The sequence below is a fragment of the Tachysurus vachellii genome, chromosome 11 (assembly GCF_030014155.1).
Source record: "Tachysurus vachellii isolate PV-2020 chromosome 11, HZAU_Pvac_v1, whole genome shotgun sequence".
In the NCBI taxonomy this organism is placed as follows: domain Eukaryota; kingdom Metazoa; phylum Chordata; class Actinopteri; order Siluriformes; family Bagridae; genus Tachysurus; species Tachysurus vachellii.
In genome coordinates this window covers 14,892,221-14,915,613 of record NC_083470.1, presented here as the reverse complement: position 1 = coordinate 14,915,613, position 23,393 = coordinate 14,892,221, and the positions used below count along the sequence as shown (strand labels likewise).

Here is a 23,393-nt window from a genome sequence, read left to right as displayed (position 1 = left end):
GTCTATACACAAGTATGTTAAAAAAGCAAAATTTAGACATCATACGTAATTTGTTTATGTTTTGATATTTTTATGTGTGTAAACAAACAGTAAGATAACTTGCATAAAAGTCAGTTCTTCAGTAGGTGTAGGCCAAGTAAAACGAGCAGCATTTCTTTATATCTCTGAGAACATATGAATGTTTATTGCTCAAAGTGTACACAAAAAACATCAGCATTTTACAAGGCAGTGAACTTGTACCGTGGATATGCAAAAAACATCTAACAAACATAAGTCTGTAAACAGGAGATGACTAAGCCACAGAGTAATTAGGGCTGGGTCAAAACATTTACAAAATATCAGCAGAATGTTAATATGATCACTAATGAGCACAGTGAGGATCAAGGAAATAACTCGTTATTTAGAGAAAAATTATAGGACACACAGGAAAGATTTTTAAGGTGTAAGGGAGACTATACGGTGGCGCATGTAACACTTTTGTTAAATACATAACATTTCCAGTCAATATTATCATCTGACATGTTATTTCATTAAGAAACATCAAAACCATGTCACTTTCAGTCATTTACACTTGCCTCTGTCTTTGGATTAATATCTTAATATGCTCTCAAAAAAACAATTGAAATACTGAGTTAAGAAATTTGAATAAAATCAGGTCAAATAATTATAAATTCCACAATTAATGATTAATGATCAATTCCCCAATTTTTATATACACATATAACATTTTTAAAAAACAATATAGGCTCATGATTAAACGAATAACTCAATTGAGCTGAGAAGATATCAGTTTTTATATTGGCCAAACTAACTGCCAAAATCTTTGGAGTACAAGAAGCTGAAAAAAGAAAAGACTCCCTTTGAAATATTGTCCTGCTTAGTATTAGTGGCTGTTGCCCCCTAGTGGCAATTAAAACATAAAACTGATGAAGCACGTACTGAAACAATAAAAGTTCATGGCATTCTCTCATACAGTAACAATCCAAGGCATAGAAATTAAGGCACTTTCATTTATACATTTAGAAATCCACTTAGAAGAAAAACTTTTTTGTTGTGAACAGTAGGAAGGGTAGGAATTTTCATATACTTTGGGTTTGAATAACTAGTAAATTCCTTTAGTGTGTTTGAAAACATATAACAGCTTGAGAGAAGGCACAAGCTAGGCATATATAAGCATGAGAAATGTGAGAGGTCACTGGTACAATGTGAGCTGCTTCCTGCCAGCAGCAGACTTGATTGAGCATGGACAGTGAGACAGTGTGGAAAAACAAGACAAGCTTCTGAACCTGAAACTGTTTAAAGTGATATGTTCCACTGATTATTTGCAATGTAACATCGTTCTATAAAAATAACAACCATGGTGGTATATTAATGATCTACTGAATAAGGTTTAATATAAGATTTAGTTAAGGGATCGGTCTTTGTGAATAAAGTTGGGCACATGCTGTGATACGCTGAAATAATCGTATTTGTGAAAGGCAAATCTACGAAAGGCAAAGAAAAATGAACCGTATGTTTTTAAGTGTCCAGAGTGATGGTAGATACATGGACTGAACTAATGAAGCCAGTAGCATAGTGTATCTCTGGCTTTCTATTGCTACTGCAACAAATAAGTACATAATACATTATCTTTTTCAGTCATCTCCTGGCTTCATCTTCATTTGAGCCTGCATTTGAGCAATCATCTGCTGCATGCGTCTTAGCTGTAAACAGAGGGGAAAAGACATTATTTAGATGGATAAATGAGTGTGTAACATTAACATACTGTCTCATCATGAGCCAGGAACTCTATGTACAATCCAACACCAACTATTTAAGACCACACGTGCATCTGCATTGTGTCATATTACCCAAAAATGAAGCTTATAACGCTCTACTAACATCTACCATACAGTGTAACAGAACCAGCTTTGTTCAGTCAAATGTGAGTACAAATGAGCAAATCACATTTTGACATGAAACTATACTGTAGAGGAAGTCTAAAATTTAATGACCATAAAACAAACACAGAGTCACTGTGATCCTAAATACAGCTTCTGATGAAAACATGTTATTACAGGCTTCCATGAATACACACTATATAACAAGGAAAGCCAAATAATTTAGAAAGACAAATCAAGCTGTGTTCTGTCAGAAAGGAAGCTGTTGTCATGTCCTGTGGCATGTTTTACACGTTCTTATTCTTACAGTATATCTTACCAGGCCAAAGACCAACACAATGATCATGCTTAAGGAATGCAGCCTTTAATCCACATGACATAAACCCTCCCTAACTTCATCACAAACCTCAACATATGGAGGAGTGAGAGCATGCATGAGTCAGTGCAGAAGCCAGAAAAGGCTGTTTTTCTAATAAACCTTCCAAAGCTAGCTCAAACAGGAGATTATAACAGTTCATTGTAATTTTTTTTTTACTTTAATCCTGCATGTGACTGCTTCAACAATATGGCATACAATGGCACCATTGTTAAATTCATGAATTTGACTAAATAAATAAATAAATATTATCTATTATTTTGATAAAAAATTGTCCTAAACATGTCATAGTAAGTATGGTATCTAGACTCAGAGAATCCATGCTATTCGTGACCCACAGAGCCAGAGCCTCAGCCTAACAGTTTCAATTAATTTGTAAAGCTTAAGATTTAATATAACATTTAATGATATAATTTAAAAAGGAATAAAGTACAAAAGGGCATGATGTTATTAGAAAATAGTTAATAAAACCTAATGCGGTTGATTTCCTACAAAAGCATGGATGCGGGCAGATCATTTGCTACAAATTAAATACAGTCTGAATTTGGTGGCTTATTACTTGTTATGTTCTTATGACATCATTTTGTGAGAGACCTTTTTTTTTTTTAAATAAAGGATAGATGTTATTAAGCATACAACATAAAAAATACTTTTCCAGCAACCAAGTTCCTCTAATTATTTTGTGTCACTGGTCGGTGCAGTATACAGTTGAGGCCAAAATTATTAGCCCCCCAGGAATTTTGGAACATTTTCCTAAAGATCTTTCCAATGTTTGCAGCATTGATAAAACTTGATATAATCAAACATTCGCCAGTGCTATTTAGTAGCTTTTGGTACATTTTGGAATATAAAATACATTTTTAGGCTTGCTTTATAATCAAATATAGTGAAAATGGGGTGGTCAAAAATATTAGCCCCTTGTGAATATTTGCTTTCAAAACACACCCAATTAATCAATCAGCTTTCAAAACACACCTAATTAATCAATCAGCTTTCAAACCACACCTGTGCAGTCAATTGGCTTCCTAACAACACCTGGGCATTCAATCAGCATTAAAGGACTCCAAGGAACAGGGCACTTGAACACATTATTGGGAGAGACTACTTTTACTCACCATGCCAAAGACAAAGGAAATCAGTCTTGAGCTCAGAAAGAAGATAGTGGAGGCTCATGATAAGGGGGAAGGCTATACTGCCATTTCCAAGCTTTTCACAGTGTCTAGAACCGCCGTACGTTGCATCATTGCCAAGTACAAGGAGACAAATTCTGTAAGAAACAAACCTGGGCGTGGTCGTAAGCGCAAGATTTCAAGAACCCTGGAGAGGAAAATAGTCAGAGATATCAGCAAGATGCCCCAGACATCTGCCAAGATGATTGTTGCTGACCTGGCCTCTTCTGGAGTTGATGTTTCAAGGAACACAGTTGTGAGGGCTCTTCATCGTGGTGGGCTTCAGGGCCATCGTCCCAGAAGAACCCCTTTACTCAAACAGCGGCACATCACAGCTAGACTGAGGTTTGCCCGTGAACATTTGAAAGGTAAAGATGAGTTTTGGGAGTCTGTGCTTTGGTCTGATGAGACTAAACTGGAACTGTTTGGGCACATGGATGTTGCTTATGTTTGGCGAAGAAAGGGTGAGGCCTTCAACCCTAAGAACACAGTTCCCACAGTTAAACATGGTGGTGGGAGCATCATGCTGTGGGGCTGTTTTGCAGCTTCAGGCACAGGGAGCCTTGTTCGGGTGCATGGCATCATGAAAAAAGAAAATTATGTTGACATTTTGAGGGATAATATGCAGAAATCTGCTCGTAGTCTAGCCTTAGGTCGTCGCTGGGTCTTCCAACAAGACAATGACCCAAAGCATACATCGAAATTGGTCCAACAGTTCCTGAAGGATACCAAAACCAAGGTCCTGGAGTGGCCCGCACAGAGCCCAGACCTCAATCCTATTGAGAATCTGTGGCGAGTGCTCAAAGTGAATGTCCATGCTCGGAAACCACGTAATTTGGACCAGCTGGAGCAATTTGCAATGGAAGAATGGGCTAAAATCCCTCAGGAAACCTGTGCCAACCTAGTAAAGAACTACTCTAAGAGGTTGTTGTCAGTTGTGGCTCAGAAAGGGTTCACTATTGACTATTAATGACCGGGGGCTAATAATTTTGGACGTTTCATTTTTGCCCTTTCTTGTTTCAACTCACTATTTCAATTAAATATCCTAATCAAACTTAGTGGAGATTTTGTCTTTGTTATTTTGGAAACAAACACACTATAAAACACTTGTTGTTAATGGTCATTTCCATGGAGAAATCAAGAGTTTTGTCTAATTTCATAAGGGGGCTAATAATTTTGGCCTCAACTGTATATGTATTTTGTGACTGGGCGATTATTAGCCCAGTTAATTTATATTTATTTATATAAATAAAATTATATGTATATATATTTCCTGTTACTGATCCAGTAAACATTACTGCACCAAATATGATTAATAAACAAATCGAACTACTACAAAAACCTATTTTTCTTTTTAAGCTTTACTTTTACTTTATTTTTTTAATTTAGCAGTATATATTATGTTGAATGGTATGAAGTGCAGTATTTGTGCCAGTCTTGACCAGAATTTAAAAAACAATGGAATAAACAACTGTATAACATGATAAAGAATGTCTTACCTCAGCCTCTTTTTCCATTAAGATCTGATCTTTGTCCAACACTTCATCCTCCACTGACCTGTAAAATGCAAAAAAAAAAAAGCTTCTTTATGCTCTAGTCACAAATGTTATCATATAAAATATGAAGTCCCTGACCTTTCTAAGTATGTTTACTGTTTATTTTAGTGCCATTTGTGCAGGTTTGGAAGGTAACTGTTTTGGTTCCTGCAATGAGGTAAAGGCGTATTTGGAATTTGTAAGATGTACTTTGTGAGGCTGTAATATTTTTACACCTGCACCTGGTAGTGCGGTTGTGTGTGATTGTTTCATACCTGCCGGCTCGCTTCAGTCTCTCTGAGCGGAAATTCTCATAGTGTAGATCCTGAGTCACTTCCTGCAGGTCCTGCATATGAGTCCTACACACACACACAGCTACATCTTAACCATTTTGAGTTACTAAAGATTAAACACATCCTCCTGTTTGCGTGTCCAGTGAATTTATGTAGGTGGATGTCCAGCAGAGGGTGCCACAGTATACTTCTGTATAATACTAGAGTCACTATGAAAACGAATGTTAAGTCTGTGTCTACTCACACCAGCATGGTGCGCAGTTTGAGGAAATCGTTGTGTTCAGGGTTCTCCACCTCCACCACACCCCAAGGGTACAGACGCCCTCGTATCTTCTTCCCCTTGACCTCAATCAGCTGGTTTGAGCCAATCACAGCAAAAGGGATACTGGCCTAAAGAAGACATAGATCACATACAAACGTTTAGGTACACTACAGTGCAAACTGACTAACGTAATAATAGAAAGCCACCCGACCTTTAAGACACGGGTCTGTTCTTTGAACTCCTCGTCCTCATCGGAGTCTGCATCAGGGAGCTGGTAGATGCGGATGCCATGCTCACTGATCTCATCCAGGATCTAGTCAGGGAATAACATACAGCAAAGGATATTACAACAAAAATAACTGCATCTGAGATGTTTCCATACTTTCACATCACGGTACAACAGATTTATTGCTTTGTCTCTTTTCCAGAATAAACCGAGTAGGTTCTGCTCTAGCCATATTGAAGGAAGCTAATAAAACCTACATAGCAGATGTTTTAACAACAGGATTCTTCTGGACGATAAGAAAGAAGGCTTAATGTTTTTGAATTCTTTAAACTGATTTAATCTAAATCCCATTTTCAGCAACAGGCCACTGCAGCAATCTTCACAATGTATTAAAACAATCTCTAATAGCGAACATGCATCAATGCCATCAGTACCACAAATAGCTCAATCAATAACCAGTCCTGAGATTAGATTACAGATAAGTCATTAGTAGGGAATTCTCAACTAATCTCAGTTTATTAGATAAAAAAATGTTTCATGTCAGAAACTCAACAAAATTGTAATTATTTTCAGAACAATCACAGATGAAATATATCACACAACAAATATAAGAAGAGCCTTTAAGAAAGCTCAGAAACCATATGAACAGTGATCTCCGTGAACACACCATGTCTCCTACTATAAGCCACACACACCTAAAGCTCTGGTTGTGATTCAGACATCTCCAGTACTTCAGATACACCTGTAGGGATCCGACACAATCATTTATTTTTTCTAACATCAAAGTTAGAACAGCAGAGCCATGTTCACAATGCTATTTTGTAGTAGCAGCCAAGAACACCACCAGCAGACTTTTCCTGACATTCTGAACACTTTCATGTTCTCTCAGCAGGGACAATGTTTCAAAAGGGCAGAAGCCCCCCACTCCCCTTGTCCTATCAACAAATCTCCTCCTGTTATGAGAAGGCTTATTTTCATAGCATGAAGATAAACCCACCGGGACCGCGTGTGTGAGTACTCATGTGGGTGTCATTGTTGTCTGGTCCAAGTCCAAATAAACATGACGCGTCATCTGGATGGAAAGCGTGACTGTGTACATGGCTCATTGAATCAAATGAGATGTACAGAAGCCTAGAGAAAGAGAAAGAACGGAAGAGACAAAGCACAATATGATAGAAGCAGAAGGAAAGGAAACTACAAAGGAAAAAGAAAGAAAAGAAGGAAAGAATAAAAAGAATCAAAGTAGTTGATGCTTAAAGTGTGCTTCCTCTAGGGACAAAAGACAAAAGCCAAGTGTGATCTTGCATCACTGACAGACACATCTGCTAAAGGTATAAAACTACCAAAAACAACAAGTTGGTCAAACCAGTACAAATGACTTTCCAAACTAAAGCACAAATTCACATGGTTTTGTACCTCAACTTTCAGAATAAGATATATGAGAACTTCAAATTATTTCCAACGAAACAAGGCTTTAACGCCACTTTAACCCAAGGCCCAAAGCCATCCAGTCTGTTTGGGTTGGCTGGTAAAGGTTACTGGATTCTGGACAATGGGGGCAGAAGTCTTTCCAGACTCTCCACAAATTGGAAAAGGAAGTGAGGCTCACCAATTCTATTGGTGATTTGTTTGCTCAAGGATGCATTATGACTTACGATTGTGTTTGTGGAGCAAGACTCTGTATGCATGTAGTGAGGAAAGAGATTACAGGAGTCAAAAGATCCTTAGATAAGCATTTTCAAAAAAGTCATGAGACTTGAAAATTTGTAGATATATGAAAAGTTCTATGAAGGTTGTCATCCAGATTTACTGCTAAAAGCAGGTATTAAGACAAACAATGATTACAGTATTACAGTATGTACTGTATTTGAGTCAGAGCAGTAATTAGAGCAGAACAGCATTAGGACTGAGAAGCAGAATGAATACTATGCACAGTTTAGCATAATCCTTTGTTGAGTAGCTACACATTGTGTTGTGCAGTACTCTGTTATACAGAGTTCTGTGTCAAAACTAGCAACGATGATGAAGAAGGCTCTATTCTCAGTGTAAGGCATTCCCCCCCAAAAAACAGAAGCTTTTGGACTGGCAGGCTATATTTGACTTCCATACACACAAACACAGCATAAACATAGGGTTTTTACCACAACCCATTATTACTGAACAAACAGGGATTTTGCCATGCAAAGCAAAATAGCCTTTTCACACTTTAGCAAGACTCAGCATGAGCTTACTGCCACACACATACACCCACACATACCCCCCAGTCATATGAGTAGTCACTGACTCACACATAAACAAGGAATCACAAAATAACCAAGTTTAAAAACAACCTTTATGCATTTATCAGGCAAATGACGTATAGTGTTCACATGATTTTGGCTTTCTGACCATTAGAACAATACTTGAAAGTTCACAGAATAAGTTAACATTGGCAAGCACAATTAGAATTAAAGTGAAAATGCATCTTAGAGTATCCTATAATAGTGAGAGCCAAAACTTCACTGTTCAATGGCTGACTGTGACAAAAACAGATCCTGGTCCTTCCCCCCTTTGATCTCTGAATATATGCAGCCCTCCAGAACATTTAATACATATATAAAGATTTAGAGATCTTAATGGAAGCCTAGGAGATACTCTAAACCACCAAGCTAACACCAATTAGTGAGTATGTAACAGCTTGAATTAGAGATGTGTTCATCTGGCGCCTTCTAGACAGCAGGGTGCAAGAGACGCTCACATTGGCAAAATAAAAATGTGTGTGTGTGTATGCACTGTATTTTGTGCAAATGATTACGCTGTTTAAATATCAGCACTTTCTCATAAAAGTGAACATTTCAAAGCCTGATTAAAGAAACAGATCTCCAGCAAGGATATTTTCACTAACAAAAAACTTGGCTCTGTAAATGGGAGTGTCCATAAAGTAACAAACTTTCTCTGGAGATCCAATTACCAGACAGATTAAATTACAGTTCTGAAGGGTATGTTGAAGTCACTAGGTGTATGTGTGCAATGGCTATTTATTGTTTTAATGTGAGCAAATACAGTGAGAATGTGGCTACATTCCAAGGTGCAATCACTTTGTAAGAGAAGATAAATAAACAATGACACACTTCTGCATACACAGGAATAAGATCTCATTTTTAAAGTTAGATGATGAAAGAAGGTGACTGTGAGGTGAGGCACTGTCTATACACAGGATGTGACCTCATGATCTCACTAAGTTCATGTTGCTATAGGTGTAACACTGTTATTAAGGTTCCCATGTAAGTGGCCATAACAGTAATATTTTTCCTCATGCATGTGCTACAATGAGCTAATAGACACAATTCAAGCCTTCCTTTAAAACAAAGCACAGTACTTGAGTTCACAAACACGCTCAAAAACACACGCACACCTTTTGGGATTTTGCACGACTGACATATATTGGTGTACTCAAGTCAAAGGACAAAGGGAGGAAAGCTTTAAAGGTTCAGCAATGGACAACAACAATAGAAACAAAATTTCACACACTATGAAAATGCTGCTCACAGTTTAGTCAGGATATGTAAGGAAATGTAGCATTGTTTTCAAGCTCTTATGTATGAATCCAAAAATCAACTGAATAAATACTGGTAATAGTGTCAGCAAAAGCTCTTCACTCAACATGTCTCCATTCTTCAGAAAACCACAGAGGCCTTCAATATTACATGGTTATACATTGTTGAAGCAAACTAATTCTCCTATAGAACAATAATGAATGCGTTGCAAAGCTTCTTTTTCTTTTTAAATAAATACGGCTCTGTATAGGCAACTAATAATGGATTCTCATTGTTAATGTATGCCGAGTAGTAGTGAAACAGCTACGTTTGGCCAAACTCTGATAAGAATCCAACACAGCGCTACCCACATCTACTCCACAAATTGCTTAGACATACATCAAGAATGCCATATTGTCATAGACAGGCTGCTTCCTGGTTCATGAATCAAGATGAATAATAAAAAATATAAAAACAATGAAGGGAAGTATACGAGTAAAAGGAGGGCTTGCTTTGTATTGTGAGGAAGCAGAAATAAGATATAAAAATGAATAAATATCAAAATTATTGGCTATTTACTCCAGGCTTGGGGTGTCAACATTCTGGCAAACCTTGCAACAACACTGACCTTTTCAAAAACAAAGGAAGACTCCCCTAATTCAGCCATTCACTGACCTGTTCATATACACAGAAGGTGATGCCAGTAGATTTTTTCAATTTCCACATCCTTTACAGGAGGTCAAATTATAATACAAGGGTACCTGCTATGTACTTAGCAGACATTTCAAACAATAACATTAAATCTAATAGCTGGATGTCCTCCCTTCTGGAAGGAAGGTCAACAAACCTCTACCTTTTTTTTTTGTAGAAAAAACACAAGCATATAACAGAACAGATCCATTTTCCATAGTATACCAACTGAAAAATTTAGTAATTATTTAATTAGTTTATTATAATATAATTTATAATCACTAAGTTAATCCCATTGTATCTAACCCACAGTGTGCATTAGCAAGACAGCCATTGATGCGGTGTGAGCTCATGCTTGGCTCGCTGTCTTACTGTGGTTAAAGAGCAACACAAGGGTTGCTGAGCCAACCAGAAACTTCAATGCAAGGAAATGGACTGATTGATTACAGGAAGACAACTCAGACTACACCAGCCTTATCTTATAAGCCTCTACTATGGCCAACATGACCCAATACAGACACCATTACAAACCAATGACTGCAACAAAGGTCAAATGGCCTTCGAAAGAGTCTTGATGCTCTATAATGCAGGTGTGGACAAATAAAAATGTATTAGTCAGCCCATAGGGCCCGTTTTGTTTGTCCAGAAACCTAATTGACTGGGTCAAAAAGTAATGTAATACCATATGCAAATTATGCTGGCAGTGTTTTGAATACAAAATGTGGCATTCTGTACTCACATATCATCCCTAATCATTAATTAATTCAATAATGCTGCTCAATAGGGTTAAGGTCTGGTGATTGATTGAATGATTGGCAAGTCTAATACGTCTATTTTTCCTGGAAAATGTTCCTTGTCGTGTTGTGTTGAAAACAGAATGTTTAGACTTTAGAATACTTCACAATATATTATCAGTAAAGATTAGTGATCCTGTTCCAGAAGAAGCCATGCAAATCCATGACACTACCTTCCAATGCTTGTTTTGGATCATGAGCAGATCCTTTCTTTCTTGACACTCTGGTTTTTCCATTACTTTGCTAGAGGTTAATCTTAGTTGTAGAACATTTGTGGTTCATCTCTACATTTCTTCGTGAATTACAGTCTGGCCTTCTGATTCTTACTGCTGATGAGTTGTTTACAACTTCTTATTTTGGGGTTTTTCATCACAGCTCTCACAGTTTGTCAGTTGTTCTTTTTTTGATGTCTGGTTGAGTAAATCATCGGTTTCTTTCTTTTGCAGGACATCAATATTGTTATTTTGGCTGTTATAATGTCCATTGCTTGTGCAATATCTCTGGTCGTGTTTTCTTTTTCTCTCAGCTTAAATGTCTTGCAATCCTCTCTTAGACAGCTCTCTAGTTCTTATGGTTTCCAATGAAGTCTCCAAAGCTAGAACCCACAGTTCAAACCAGGAGCAGACATGTGCAAAGTGAAGAACAGGTGTCTGGGGGGTTGGTCACTGTGAATAGCCGCAGGCTTTTGAGTGCTAGTGTTTGAAGGACTAATCCATTAGATGCTTTTCAAATGTCTAAAGCTTATTAGAGCCTTTTGCTCTGCTTTTGCAATGAAGTGCCACTAATAATGGACAACCAACTGAGCTAGCTATCTATCTATCTATGTTTAGATAAAATCCACATGCTTTATAGCTATACAAATCAAAAACTGTACACCAAATCTTTTGACAAAAATTAATATACACCCACTATAAATACTGGTTTACAAACACACCTAATCACAAATAGACCCCAAAAGGATTATAGTGTTTCTGTTTAATCTGAGTCCACTTACTGCAGCAGGTTAGGGAAGGAACATGAGATTAGACTAAGAGAAAATCCTAATTACATTTTTCTTTGAACATGTGGTGCTGACACACACACACATTCACACACACATTCACGCACACACATGCACGCACACACATGCACGCATACACATGCACGCATACACACACAAAAACACTGAGCTCCACAGTCCAACCCCCTGACTACAACATAAATATGTACCCTTAGTTCATGACTTTACTCAGTAAAAATAAAAATAAAATGCCAAATGATGATGCAAATCAGACAATCTTTATTAAGCTTTTTAGCTTCTTGTGGAATTACTGATAAGAGAAGAAGGTATGTTAGGTAATGCCAAACATTATCAACAGTATGTAACCCATCTGCTCAAAAACACATCAGCAGGAATGTTGGGAACATGACTATGGGCCAGCATCCAGCTACACAGCACTGCTAATGATTAACAGTGCCGGCCATTTCTGTGTGTTCAGAGGGCAAAGGGAAGCATCTGCAAAAATTAAAGGAACTTTACTGCTATCCGGCGAAAAGTGCAGGCGCCGCCTCTAGAACAGACACAGTGATCCTTAAGACTAGAGTGGCAGGACCATGATTAACAATCACACAAGTTTAATTTCTCAGCTGGTATTTGCAGGAGTAAGATACACACTCACCCTCTGTTTCAGGCGGTCCCTCTCTCGAAGCGTCAGAGTGTCAGCTTTTGCGATTACAGGGACGATGTTAACTTTGCTGTGGATGGCTTTCATAAATTCAACATCCAGTGGCTTCAGTCTGGAACACACATACAAGGTTTAATTTCATTCATAGCATTACACAGCACTGTTTTTTTAGAAATTAATGCTGTAAAGTAAGATTGCATTAAAAATAGAGTCGTTAAAAGTTTATTTTTTATCAATTAACAAAATGAAAAGTAAACGAACAGAAGTGAAACCCGATTCAAATCAATATTTGGTGTGATCACCCCTTTGCCTACAAAACAGCACCAGGTCTTTTAGGTACACTTGAACACAGTTTTTGGAACTTGGCATGTAGGTTGTTCCAAACATATTGACAAAGTAACCGCAGATCTTCTGTGGATGTAGGCTGCCTCAAATCCTTCTGTTTCTTTATGTAATCCCAGACAGACTCTATGAATGATTTTGAGATCAGGACTCTGTGTGGTCCAAACCATCACTTCGAGGACTTCTTGCTTTCTCTACACTGAAGACAGTTCTTAATGACATGTATCTTTTGGGTCGTTGTCCTGCTGTAGAATAACCCTGTACCCAAGTTGCTATGTGTACACTCCAGATGGGTGCACCTGGGTCCCACTGTTTATGCCAGTTCTTTGCTGTGTCACATCTTTTGGTGTCAAAGGAAAGTAAGCATGATGTGCCTTTCATCTACTGCATTAAGTTTCCTTGGCTGACGACAGTGTCTTGATGCTTCTTCAGAATCGGTTGAACAGAATATCTTGAAACCCCAGTCAGCTTTGAAATCTTTGGCTGAGGAGACCTTGCGGATGCAGCATAACTATATTCTGTCTATTGAGTCTTACCATGTGTATGACCTGTGACATGGAACTGTTTTCCAAAACCTCACCTTAGTAGCAGGGTTTGGCTGTTCCTCAAATGATTTTTAACCTCCTACACAAGTTTCACATAATAACTGTGTTTCAACCTATTGATGATTATTAGCAATTGCTTGGTATAATTGGTTAATCATACACCTGACACTAATCCCTAATTTTGTGCAAGTTTACAAAGTGAGCAAGATGCTGGTGTGAAGGCAAAGGCCATTCACCAAATATTGATTTGATTTAGATGTTTCTCCTGTTCACTCACTTTGCCTTTTGTAAATTAATAAATATTTACATAAAATAAACAATTAAAACATATATTTTTTAAAAGCATTCCTACTTTACAGCATTTCTTCACACCTTCCTAAAACTTTTGCACATTACCGTATATAAGTGTTGTGTGTATATGTATATATATATATATATATATATATATATATATATATATATATATATATATATATATATATATATATATATATATATATATAGGTGTGTGTGTGTGTGTGTGTGTGTGTGTCTGTGTGTATGTGTGTGAGAAATGTGGTTACTGCATTTAAGGCTTGGCTACATACATTATCTGCATTAATATTTTTTCAATGCAGGGTCTTCACAAGGTCAGTAAGACAAATGTGTGTGATTTGTTTTACCCGTGTCCAAATGGAGATATGAAATAGAAGCAGCAGTGAACTCTGTTGTCCACAATGTGTCTGCGATTCAAGCCACTTTCATCATGCAGGTAGCGTTCAAACTGATTGTCAATGTACTGGATGATGGTCTTAAAACTGTAGAAGATCAAAATAAAAACAAATTAAATAAAACATAATATTATAATAGTCCTGGACCCATTCTAATATTTCCATTCATTTCAATCATCTGACAGAGGCTGAGGACACAGTGATACAAAGTATTTAGACATGTCCAATCTCATGTGCAGGTTTTTGTTCCAACTAAGCAAAACCCATGACAGAAAGATGACTGGAGGCCAAGAAATGATTAAACAGGTTGTATTAGCTGTTTGACTTGAATGAAAATCTGTAGCTGGACTGTTCTTTTTTCCAGACAAGATTAGATAAACAACAAGAATTCATAATATAAAACACTAGACACAAATGCTGCATTGTACACAAGTCTTTAACCCACTTGAACTGGGAAACTGTTTGAAAACTGAGAAACCTGATGGCTAAACCATATAGGGAACAATTACATGTACTACATAAGTGTAGCTTATGGCATGATTTTCACATTTTCTGACTTGAGATTTGACTTCAAAATGACCTTCGAATTCTTGAAATAAATTCTGACTGAATTTATTTAAAGACTTTTATTTACAGGGATTTTTTCCAGGCATCAACAGTCTGAAGTACAGTAATTACACATACACTAGAGATCACCGAATTTCAATTAAAGCTGGATTTGACAGCTGCTCTCATTTGACTTCAAATGACATGAATAAAACTTGAATAAAACACTATAAAACAAAAACATGTCATGCCTGTGTCAGTAGTGAGTAGAGTATAATGCTTTCAAACATGCTATCGCCAGGTCACCAGGTTTACACTTAACCAGACATGACAGCAAAGTTTCAAATACAAAAACAAACCAGACATCCAGACACCAGACTCACTGACCAGTCTTGACTGTTGATGGCATCCCCGTATCCAGGAGTGTCCACCACGGTGAGGCGAAGCTTCACCCCTCTCTCCTCAATCTCCACCGTTGAGGCCTCAATCTGCACTGTGCGCTCAATCTTCTCTACAATGATCATGAAAAAACAAACCCCCACAGTGACCCTCTGACATCTTTACATTGTTGGACTGAAGGGAATGAAGAAATGACAGGTGAACAATTAAAAATTGACAATAGTCATATTGCCATTTAAGTATTAAAAAGCAAATTCATCATTATAAAATTTGGATTCTAAAATTTTAGATCTTCAGACTACAACACAGTGGGTACTGAATAACTGAAAAGTAAAATGTTTCTATGTACATCTATGTAAATGTTTTTGTACTAAGCACTAACGCACACCTAAAAAACCCCAAAAGGAATGCCATTTCAGAGATGCTCTAAACAAGACTTCCAGCCATCACAGTTTAAGTTGCTTCAAAATCACCAAGGCCCTTATGGTGACCCATTTTCCTGCTTCCAATACATCAACTTCAAGAACTGACTGTTCAGTTGCCTAATACAATACAGTGTACAATGTATTGCAGTGTGAGTGGAAATGCAACAACCATCTACTATTTCTCTCTTTCCTGTAGTTACAAGCCCTAGAACAGAGATAAAGCAACCCTTGGCACACAAAATCAACTGAGGGGCTACTCCTCTCTCTCAGCACAGAATTTCTACTCATGATAAGATATTTTCCCTTCTCCAAAGCTGCATGAGCAGAATCTTTGACAAACCAGAAGTTCATTCTTTAAATGTGTCTTTTATACAATTTTATTACTCATTCCATCTGTCATTTATAGGCATCTTGTGAGCAAAGAAATCAGTAATTGCTCTCACTTATGCTGACATGATAAGCATTATGTGATATACTGTAGAACCACTGCAATTACACTATATACCACTCAGAATTTGTGTGCAAATACATGCATATACTCATGCATGGTTTACACACATATTTATGGTAACACCCAATTAATAAACATGGCCCCTGGACTTTAAACCCTCTTTTAATTACAACAGTGGAGCTAAAGCTGTAAAAATGATCAGTTTCTTAGCACTTTTGAAATGACAAAGTAACTTATTGTTATTTTCAGTCAGTTAGGGGTATGTGAGTTATGTGACCTGGCTAAAACAAAGTCATGTGCAGGATTATGCCGATTAAAAGTGAGTTATTGACTTGGACTTTTAATATACATCTGACTCCATGGGAGACTTTAGGGGGCTTTCCTATTCAAGAGTTCAAAATGAAAATGTTTCTGCATTCCACCTTAAGCACTTCTGTTTTCAGAAGCTTTAGAAAGTCATCTATTCATCATTATTTCATTATTTGTAGTAGGCCGTAGTGGACGAGAGAGAGAGAGAGGAGATAGAGAGAGAGAGAGAGAGACAGAGAGACAGAGAGAGAGACAGAGAGAGATATTTGGGAACATTTAGGCTGCTGTCATAAGAGTACCTGCTGCTCCAGGTATGTAGCGCTCTGGATAGAGGTCAGTGAGAAACAGGCTGTTGATGAGGGTGGATTTACCCAGTCCAGACTCTCCTACAAAACAAAAGTTAGTCAGTCAAAGTAATTATCTCAGTTTAATTGTATGTGTGAGACTGTGTGTGTTTCTGTTACTCACCTACTACCATCAGTGTAAACTCAAAGCCTTTTTTTACAGACTTCCGATGCACCTGGTTTGGGAGGTTAGCAAAGCCCACGTACCCGGCAGCCTCAGGGAACTTAAATATACAAACAAAACAAGGAAAACAACAGACACAGAAATTGTGAATCCTGCTAAAATTATTAAAGTATTATGCTTGCTTGCTTCTAATATCCTACCTTGCTTTTTTCTCCAGACTGTGACATGCCTGCAGCTACTTAGCAAAGAAACCTGAAGAAACACACAAACAAAATGTTTGAGATCATCTTTGAAATTAAAGCACAGAATGGAAAACAGAAAACTGAAACTACTTTCATTTTTTTTTCACATCTGGCACAATTACATTCACTGACTCATTGAAGTTTATCTTCAATACACATGCACAGTGGTGAAATAAAGCCACAGGATAATGTAGGGAGTGTGTCCATGAACTGAGAGAAAGAACCATTCTGTTTAGTTTTCATCTCCCTGAGACCTTTCCTACACTTAAGATAAGTGAACAAATTCTAAGGAAATGGTTGACGTAAATCTGATATCAAAATTCTGTTTCTGCAGCATGTGCTCTTTTAAAACCTATACAATGTGCCAAATTTAAAAGCATGAATTATTTTAAAATCAGTCATTAATTATCCAAACATTTGCATCAAGCAGAATTACACAACTATAAAAGTGAGTCATTTCAAGTTAAAGAGCAGTTTGAACAGTTTATCACAAATGATAATAGAGGTTTAATTTATTTCTAGTTTTAGTTATTTATTTTCTACTTTCTTTCTATTAAAATGTACAATAGATGCACAGTAGAATGCATAAAAAAGGCACAGAGAAACGTTTTCAAGAGCGGGAAGTGGTCTTGAATCTCAATTTCTTTAACAAAGTAAAAATTTTTAAATGCTGTATGTGTCTATCCAAAGACAGACAGACAGACAGACACACACACACACACACACACACACACACACCACACACACACGCATGCTCTGTAATTGCTCATTTTCCAGTAGTGAAAACAATAATGTGGCTTTAGATTAATGAAATGACTCTTTTAATACTACAGTAATCACACAAAGCAGCTTCACATGAGGCACAGAATGAGAGCACAGATTTACACACACTCTTGTATTACACTAACCTGTAGGTATTATACTGACTGTTTCGTTATGCTAACAAATCTTTTGCATATCTACATCTACTGTATGCTCTGTGTTTATGGTTCTGTGGTTTAGGCACTGGAGTAAAAACAATACATTTTTACATTTTTTGGGAATCTACACTTTTCCCACAATAACAATTGACCTCCAGCGGTGACCCGACTTAAAAGATTTGCTATTTCAATCTTTAAGGGTTGTGAAGCTTTTAACCGAATTCCTGGTGAAGCGGTCTATTGAGTAAGCCATGGAAACGTGATGGGGAACCACACATACAGTAAGCCTATTAAGGGAATTAGATCGACTGGAGGCACAGACACAATGGACAGGGACTGGTTTCCTACATCAGCCTAAATCATAATACTTAAAAAGCCATCTAGTAGCATATTTATACCAATAATGAAAAACAGATTGGTATAGTAACAGATGTATAAGCTCAAAGTGTTTCGAATCTCAAACAATCCCAAACACCATGGTAATACAGAAACTTCCAAAAAGGTTATTTTATTTTTAGAAACATCCTTCCTCTGCGAGCAGGAGACAATATCACAATTTTATCATATAATTTTATTATTATTATTATTATTTGCCCACAGTAAAGTTTCCTGATGTAGTTCACATTTTTATTAGTGGTGCACTAGACTGACAACACTATTTGAAATTCAGCCATATTGAGATGCCCCTTTGTATATTTTCATGAATTTTAATGTTGCATGACAATGTTTACAACCAGTATTATCTCTATTTTCACAGAGAAAATATTGCTCCACTTGAAATCTTTAGGGCTGCTCACCACAAGCCAACCAAAATAATATTTTTAGAAATGGAATTATGCGGTACACATGAACAGAGAAAAGGATGTATGATTTTATAGTAATAAGCTTCTATAAAATACAGGGTCAAAGGCTGAGTACCGGATGAATGAACTAAAAGTGACCATTACTGGTCACCAACCTGCCAGTTTATGAACAATTACAGATATGAATAAGTAACCAAAAAGTGTTTTATAACAAAATATTTATGCTTTGGCTAATGATGATTGCTGTCTTTTTGTCCTGCTCAAACCAAACAAAGTCAATGTCAAGTATTAGATCAGGATTAGGAGGAAATGACTCCTTTTTCAAATGACTTAGTAAACAGTTATCGTTGCTGTCTGGCACCATCTCTCATTTTAAGAAGTAAAAGTTTATTATCCAGTAGTCATAATCTCAGTCTATTCCTAAAGTAATAGGTCTCATTTATATTCATGAGAGTACCACATATCTTCCTAAGAAAACAACCTATAAAATGAGTATTGTGTACATATATGCTATATATGCTATAATAATTTCACTTTTGTTTAAAATCACTTCAGACAAATTATGACATTGCTCTTAAAAGGGAATGTGAATGTGAAGGGGATTTAAGAAGGTTTACAGAACCTACTAAATTAATCCTGGTTTCCCATGAAGAAAAAGAAGAAACTTTTACTTTCGTCACATATACATACAGCACAGTGAAATTCTTTCACAGTTATTGTGGTCAGCCATGATACAGTGCCCATGAAGCAGGGAGGGTTAAGGGTCTTGCTCAAGGGCCCAGCAGTGGCAACTTTCCTCTGTTGGGGCTTGAACCCTGATCTTCCGGTCAACAACCCAGAGCCTTAACCACTTGAGCAACACTGTCATATGGCATCAAAGCTTAACGTTACAACAAATCATTTTAACGTTACAGTTTGTGGTTATAGTGAGTGAACGGAGGACCTAAAGGTTCTCTTCTTTCTTAAAGCACAACTAAAATAACACAACATGTATAAAGACAATTTATCGTACTATAACATTTTATTATATTTATTAAAGTGAATTAATTTTTAAGATGTCTTAATGTAAAAATCTAAGTATGAGCAGCTGGGAACACAACTGAGCAGTTGGTAATATATCTGACACTTGCACATTAGATGAGATTGACTATGCTGGAGTACATGGTGCCCTGTAATGGACTGGGGTCCTACACCCACTGTTCCCAGTACAGGCTCCTGATACACAAGATAAAACAGTTTCTGAAGATGGATAGATGGATGATAAAATCTAAATAAGCATTGTGTTTTTTGTGGTACTCCAAACTCTGTGCTGTCCCACATATACGAAGCATTCAAATGGATCCAAACTCACTCCTGAAATTACACCAGACTTTTAAAAGTGTCCCCTCCTTTAACACGCGTCCAGGCCACACTGACAACTCTGGGCAATTCTTCCTCTTCGTGTGGTATTTAACATTAATATTAAATTCCACATTAAGTCTGAAAGACTAGTATAGATGGCAGATAAACCTGATAATACAGTAGATTTCACTGGGCCTTCGTTCCTTCAGCCCAAGCGCCTAAAGCGCCCACACCCTGTTTTCACGGACACTCAGCACTGGGAAAGAAGCTGAGGAATGCTGAATAAACGCGGTGTCTTGTTGAGTGGTTACTTTATAAACTTAGAGAATATCGGTGTCTGATAAAAGTTGAACAATGTGTAATTATGATGATTTGCACACTGTTTGAGTTGTTCGTAGTAACTTTTTTCTTCCGCAAGCAACATATCAAGCTACAATGTTTCCCTGGACTCAACTCTCTGCTAACGAGTCATTTTGAATGCCTTTAGAAGCGCTTACCTCGGTGTAAACCTCTGACAATAATACAAAAAACAGACTTCTCTTCTCCTCCCTTATATTCCCACTTTTCCCAGTACAGTCCAGGGGATCCGGAAACCTCTGCAATTCCGCCTCCGTCCCACAATGCCTCTGTCTCTGAGGCCGGAGTAGAGAGAAACAGGCGCCATTGCGGCTCCTAATAGGTGCTGCATACGATGAGTGAAAAGCGCTGTGTAGAGCCAAGATGGTGGAATACGCGCACAGTTTCCGTGAACTAGCAGCGGCTGCTCTGCCAAGCTTAATGGACGTGACTTGACATGCTGCTTAACGAAACAATAAATATCAGCCCTCCATTTGGATGCACTTTTTTCCCCCCACATACATATTATGTTCATGAAACTGTTGTTAAAACTTTAAAATGCAAATCTTAGCATGGGGGTTATGTAGAGCAGCATACATGCTCAAAGAAGTTTGAATATTTTCCCACCCTCAAATTCTGAACAAAATTTCAACCGCAGTACAAAGGAAATCGCCCCAAAGCAAGCCTGGCTCCAAGTGGCTCCATGTGGCTCCATGGGAGGGGAAACTTTTGGAGACATGGCCCAGATAGTACCCACTACCCTGCAGTGTACCATGAAACTGGGCCTGTGGTAGCCTTGTGGTTAAGGTGTTGGGCTACCAATCGGAAGGTTGTGAGTTTGATCCCAGGTCCACCAAGCTGCCACTGTTGGGCCCCTGAGCAATGCCCTTAACCCTCAATTGCTCAGTTGTATAAAAAATGAGATAATGTAAGTCGCTCTGGATAAGGGTGTCTGCCAAATGCTGTAAATGTAAAAATGTGTTTCAAAAATATCTAATGACATTTTCCATGAAATATTTCCCCCTAACCACAACTTACTTGATAATTTTATAAATGCAAAGATTATACCCCACCTCAGAAAAACAATAAAAACAAACAAACAAAACCCAATAAATTATATTTAGCACTGATGTTTGTAGTTTTTAACAGTACAGATTTTGATCCAATGCTGATTTTTCTTTAGCTTGAAGTCTTTATCATAAAGTCTGTTTAATGAATCAACCATTTTATTATTACAAATGTAACCTTTTTTATATCATGCTTATTTAACTAGGGCAAATATAGTCCTTCTTATAAACATTTAATAATCCAGTCCCTTTTAAAAGTATTGGAATACCAAGACTGCTGTACACCAGACATTTGGATTTGAGATGAAAAGATAAACATGAGACGATATATCAGATTTTTCTGCTTTTATTGGCTGATATTTAACACCGCAATGCGGCAACTTAGAATATTATACATATAATATACTTCAGATCGCTTTTAGGTGAATAAACGTTCTGAAAAAGATAGATTGGTTGCATAAACTGTATGCTTGCAAGAACTCATCAGGCCCGTGACACACTGGCATCACCAAAATGTTGCATTCTTCTTTTGTGATGATTTTCCAGGCTTGGACCACAGCTTCTTTCAGTTGTTGTTTATGTCCTGCCATCAGTCTCCTCTTCAGGAGGTACAGTGCTGCTCAATTGGGTTATGGTCTGTTGATTGCTAGTCTTAAACCTTTCATTGTTTTTCCTTGATGAGTTCCTTTGTTTGTTGGCAGTGTGTTTCGTGTCATTGTCTTGCTGCATGACAAAGTTCCACCCAAAGTTCCACCCAACGTGTTAAATTGGCAGACAGTATGTTTCTGTAGACTTCTGAATTCAATTTGCTGCTACCATCATGAGTTACATGATCAGTAAAAAGTAGTGAGTTTCTTCCAAAGCCAGCCATGCAAGCGCATGACACTACCTTCACCGTGCTTGTTTGCTAACCCTGTATCTTTTGGATCCTTTATTTCTCCATGCTTTGGCCTTTGCATTATTTCTGAAGAGGTTAATCATGGTTCCAGAACCTTTGTGGCTCACTGATTGTTGGTGATGTCACTGACTGTTGCTTTGGGGTTTTCTTCACAGCTCTCACAATGTTTCTGTCATCAGCTGTTGTTGTTTATTGAGATTAAAATTTTTCAGGTCTGATTTTTTTTGTTATTGTTGTAATGCCCAGTATTTTGCAACGTCTCTGATAGATTTTTCCTCTTGTCACAGCTTCAAAATGGCTTGCTTTTCTTCCACAGATAGCTCTCTAAACTTCACGTGAGTTCATCCTTTTTAAAAACCCAGGGCTTTTTTTGAAACCCAGGGCTCAAAACAACAGTAAGTTATTAATTGTTAAAATGATCAAGCTATCAGGCAACAAGAAACACCTGTCAGTCAAATGTTCCAATATTATGATCACTTGAATAATGGGCAGGATCAAATTTAATCAAATCATTTAAAAAGGGAGATACACTTTTTTTTTTAATCATCATGATTGTTGATCCTCATTTACTGGAAAAGTTGGCAAACAGAGGGCAACATAATTTGTCCTCCAATGGCTTATATTATGCAGTTTCCTTTTTTGACCACTATGTGTAAATACTAACTCTTTGGGGTTAGATGGGACAAGGCACATGCTGAGGGGGTGGATAGTGGCTTAGTGATTTGCCTGCTGTCTCTTTCTTTAAGGATTTGATTCTTCTCTCACCAGGGGGTACTCAGAGTAGGTATATTCTCCTCAGGCTTTGGGGGTTTTCTCAGGGTACTCCATCATCCTCCTCCACTCCAAAGACATGTACAGCAGGTTGATTGGCATCTCTAACTTTTCTCTAGATTGAGCCTTGGGATGGTGGTGTGCTCCCTGCCTTGTGCTCTTCCATGGGATATGCTCCAGGCTCCCTGTGACCTTGTGTAGAATCAGTAGCACAGAAAATGGTTGATTGCACAACATCTCCAAAGAAAGATGTATATATATATATATATATATATATATATATATATATATATATATATATATATATATATATATATATATATATATATAGATAGATAGATAGATAGATAGATAGATAGATAGATAGATAGATAGATAGATACAACTTTATTGTCATTGCATTGTACAGGTAAACA

At 37.3% G+C, this 23,393-nt stretch overlaps 2 protein-coding genes across 2 annotated transcripts in view; one reads left to right on the top strand and one right to left on the bottom strand.

Annotated features, from left to right (window-relative positions):
* The window catches only part of pptc7a (protein phosphatase targeting COQ7 a), a 182,106-nt gene that overhangs the window by 77,206 nt on the left and 81,507 nt on the right, over window positions 1–23,393 (top strand). The gene's annotated exons all lie outside the window — the stretch shown is intronic.
* zgc:63587 (uncharacterized protein LOC393431 homolog) lies at window positions 115–20,557 on the bottom strand. The gene is made up of 12 exons (XM_060880836.1): window positions 20,403–20,557; window positions 16,800–16,851; window positions 16,600–16,699; window positions 16,431–16,517; window positions 14,935–15,058; window positions 13,954–14,088; window positions 12,399–12,516; window positions 5,727–5,828; window positions 5,498–5,643; window positions 5,236–5,319; window positions 4,925–4,982; window positions 115–1,703 (listed from the first exon to the last, which is right to left on the bottom strand). The coding sequence occupies exons 2-12, from the start codon at window positions 16,824–16,826 to the stop codon at window positions 1,635–1,637; spliced, it is 1,050 nt and encodes a 349-aa protein (XP_060736819.1). The 5' UTR covers window positions 16,827–16,851; window positions 20,403–20,557; the 3' UTR covers window positions 115–1,634.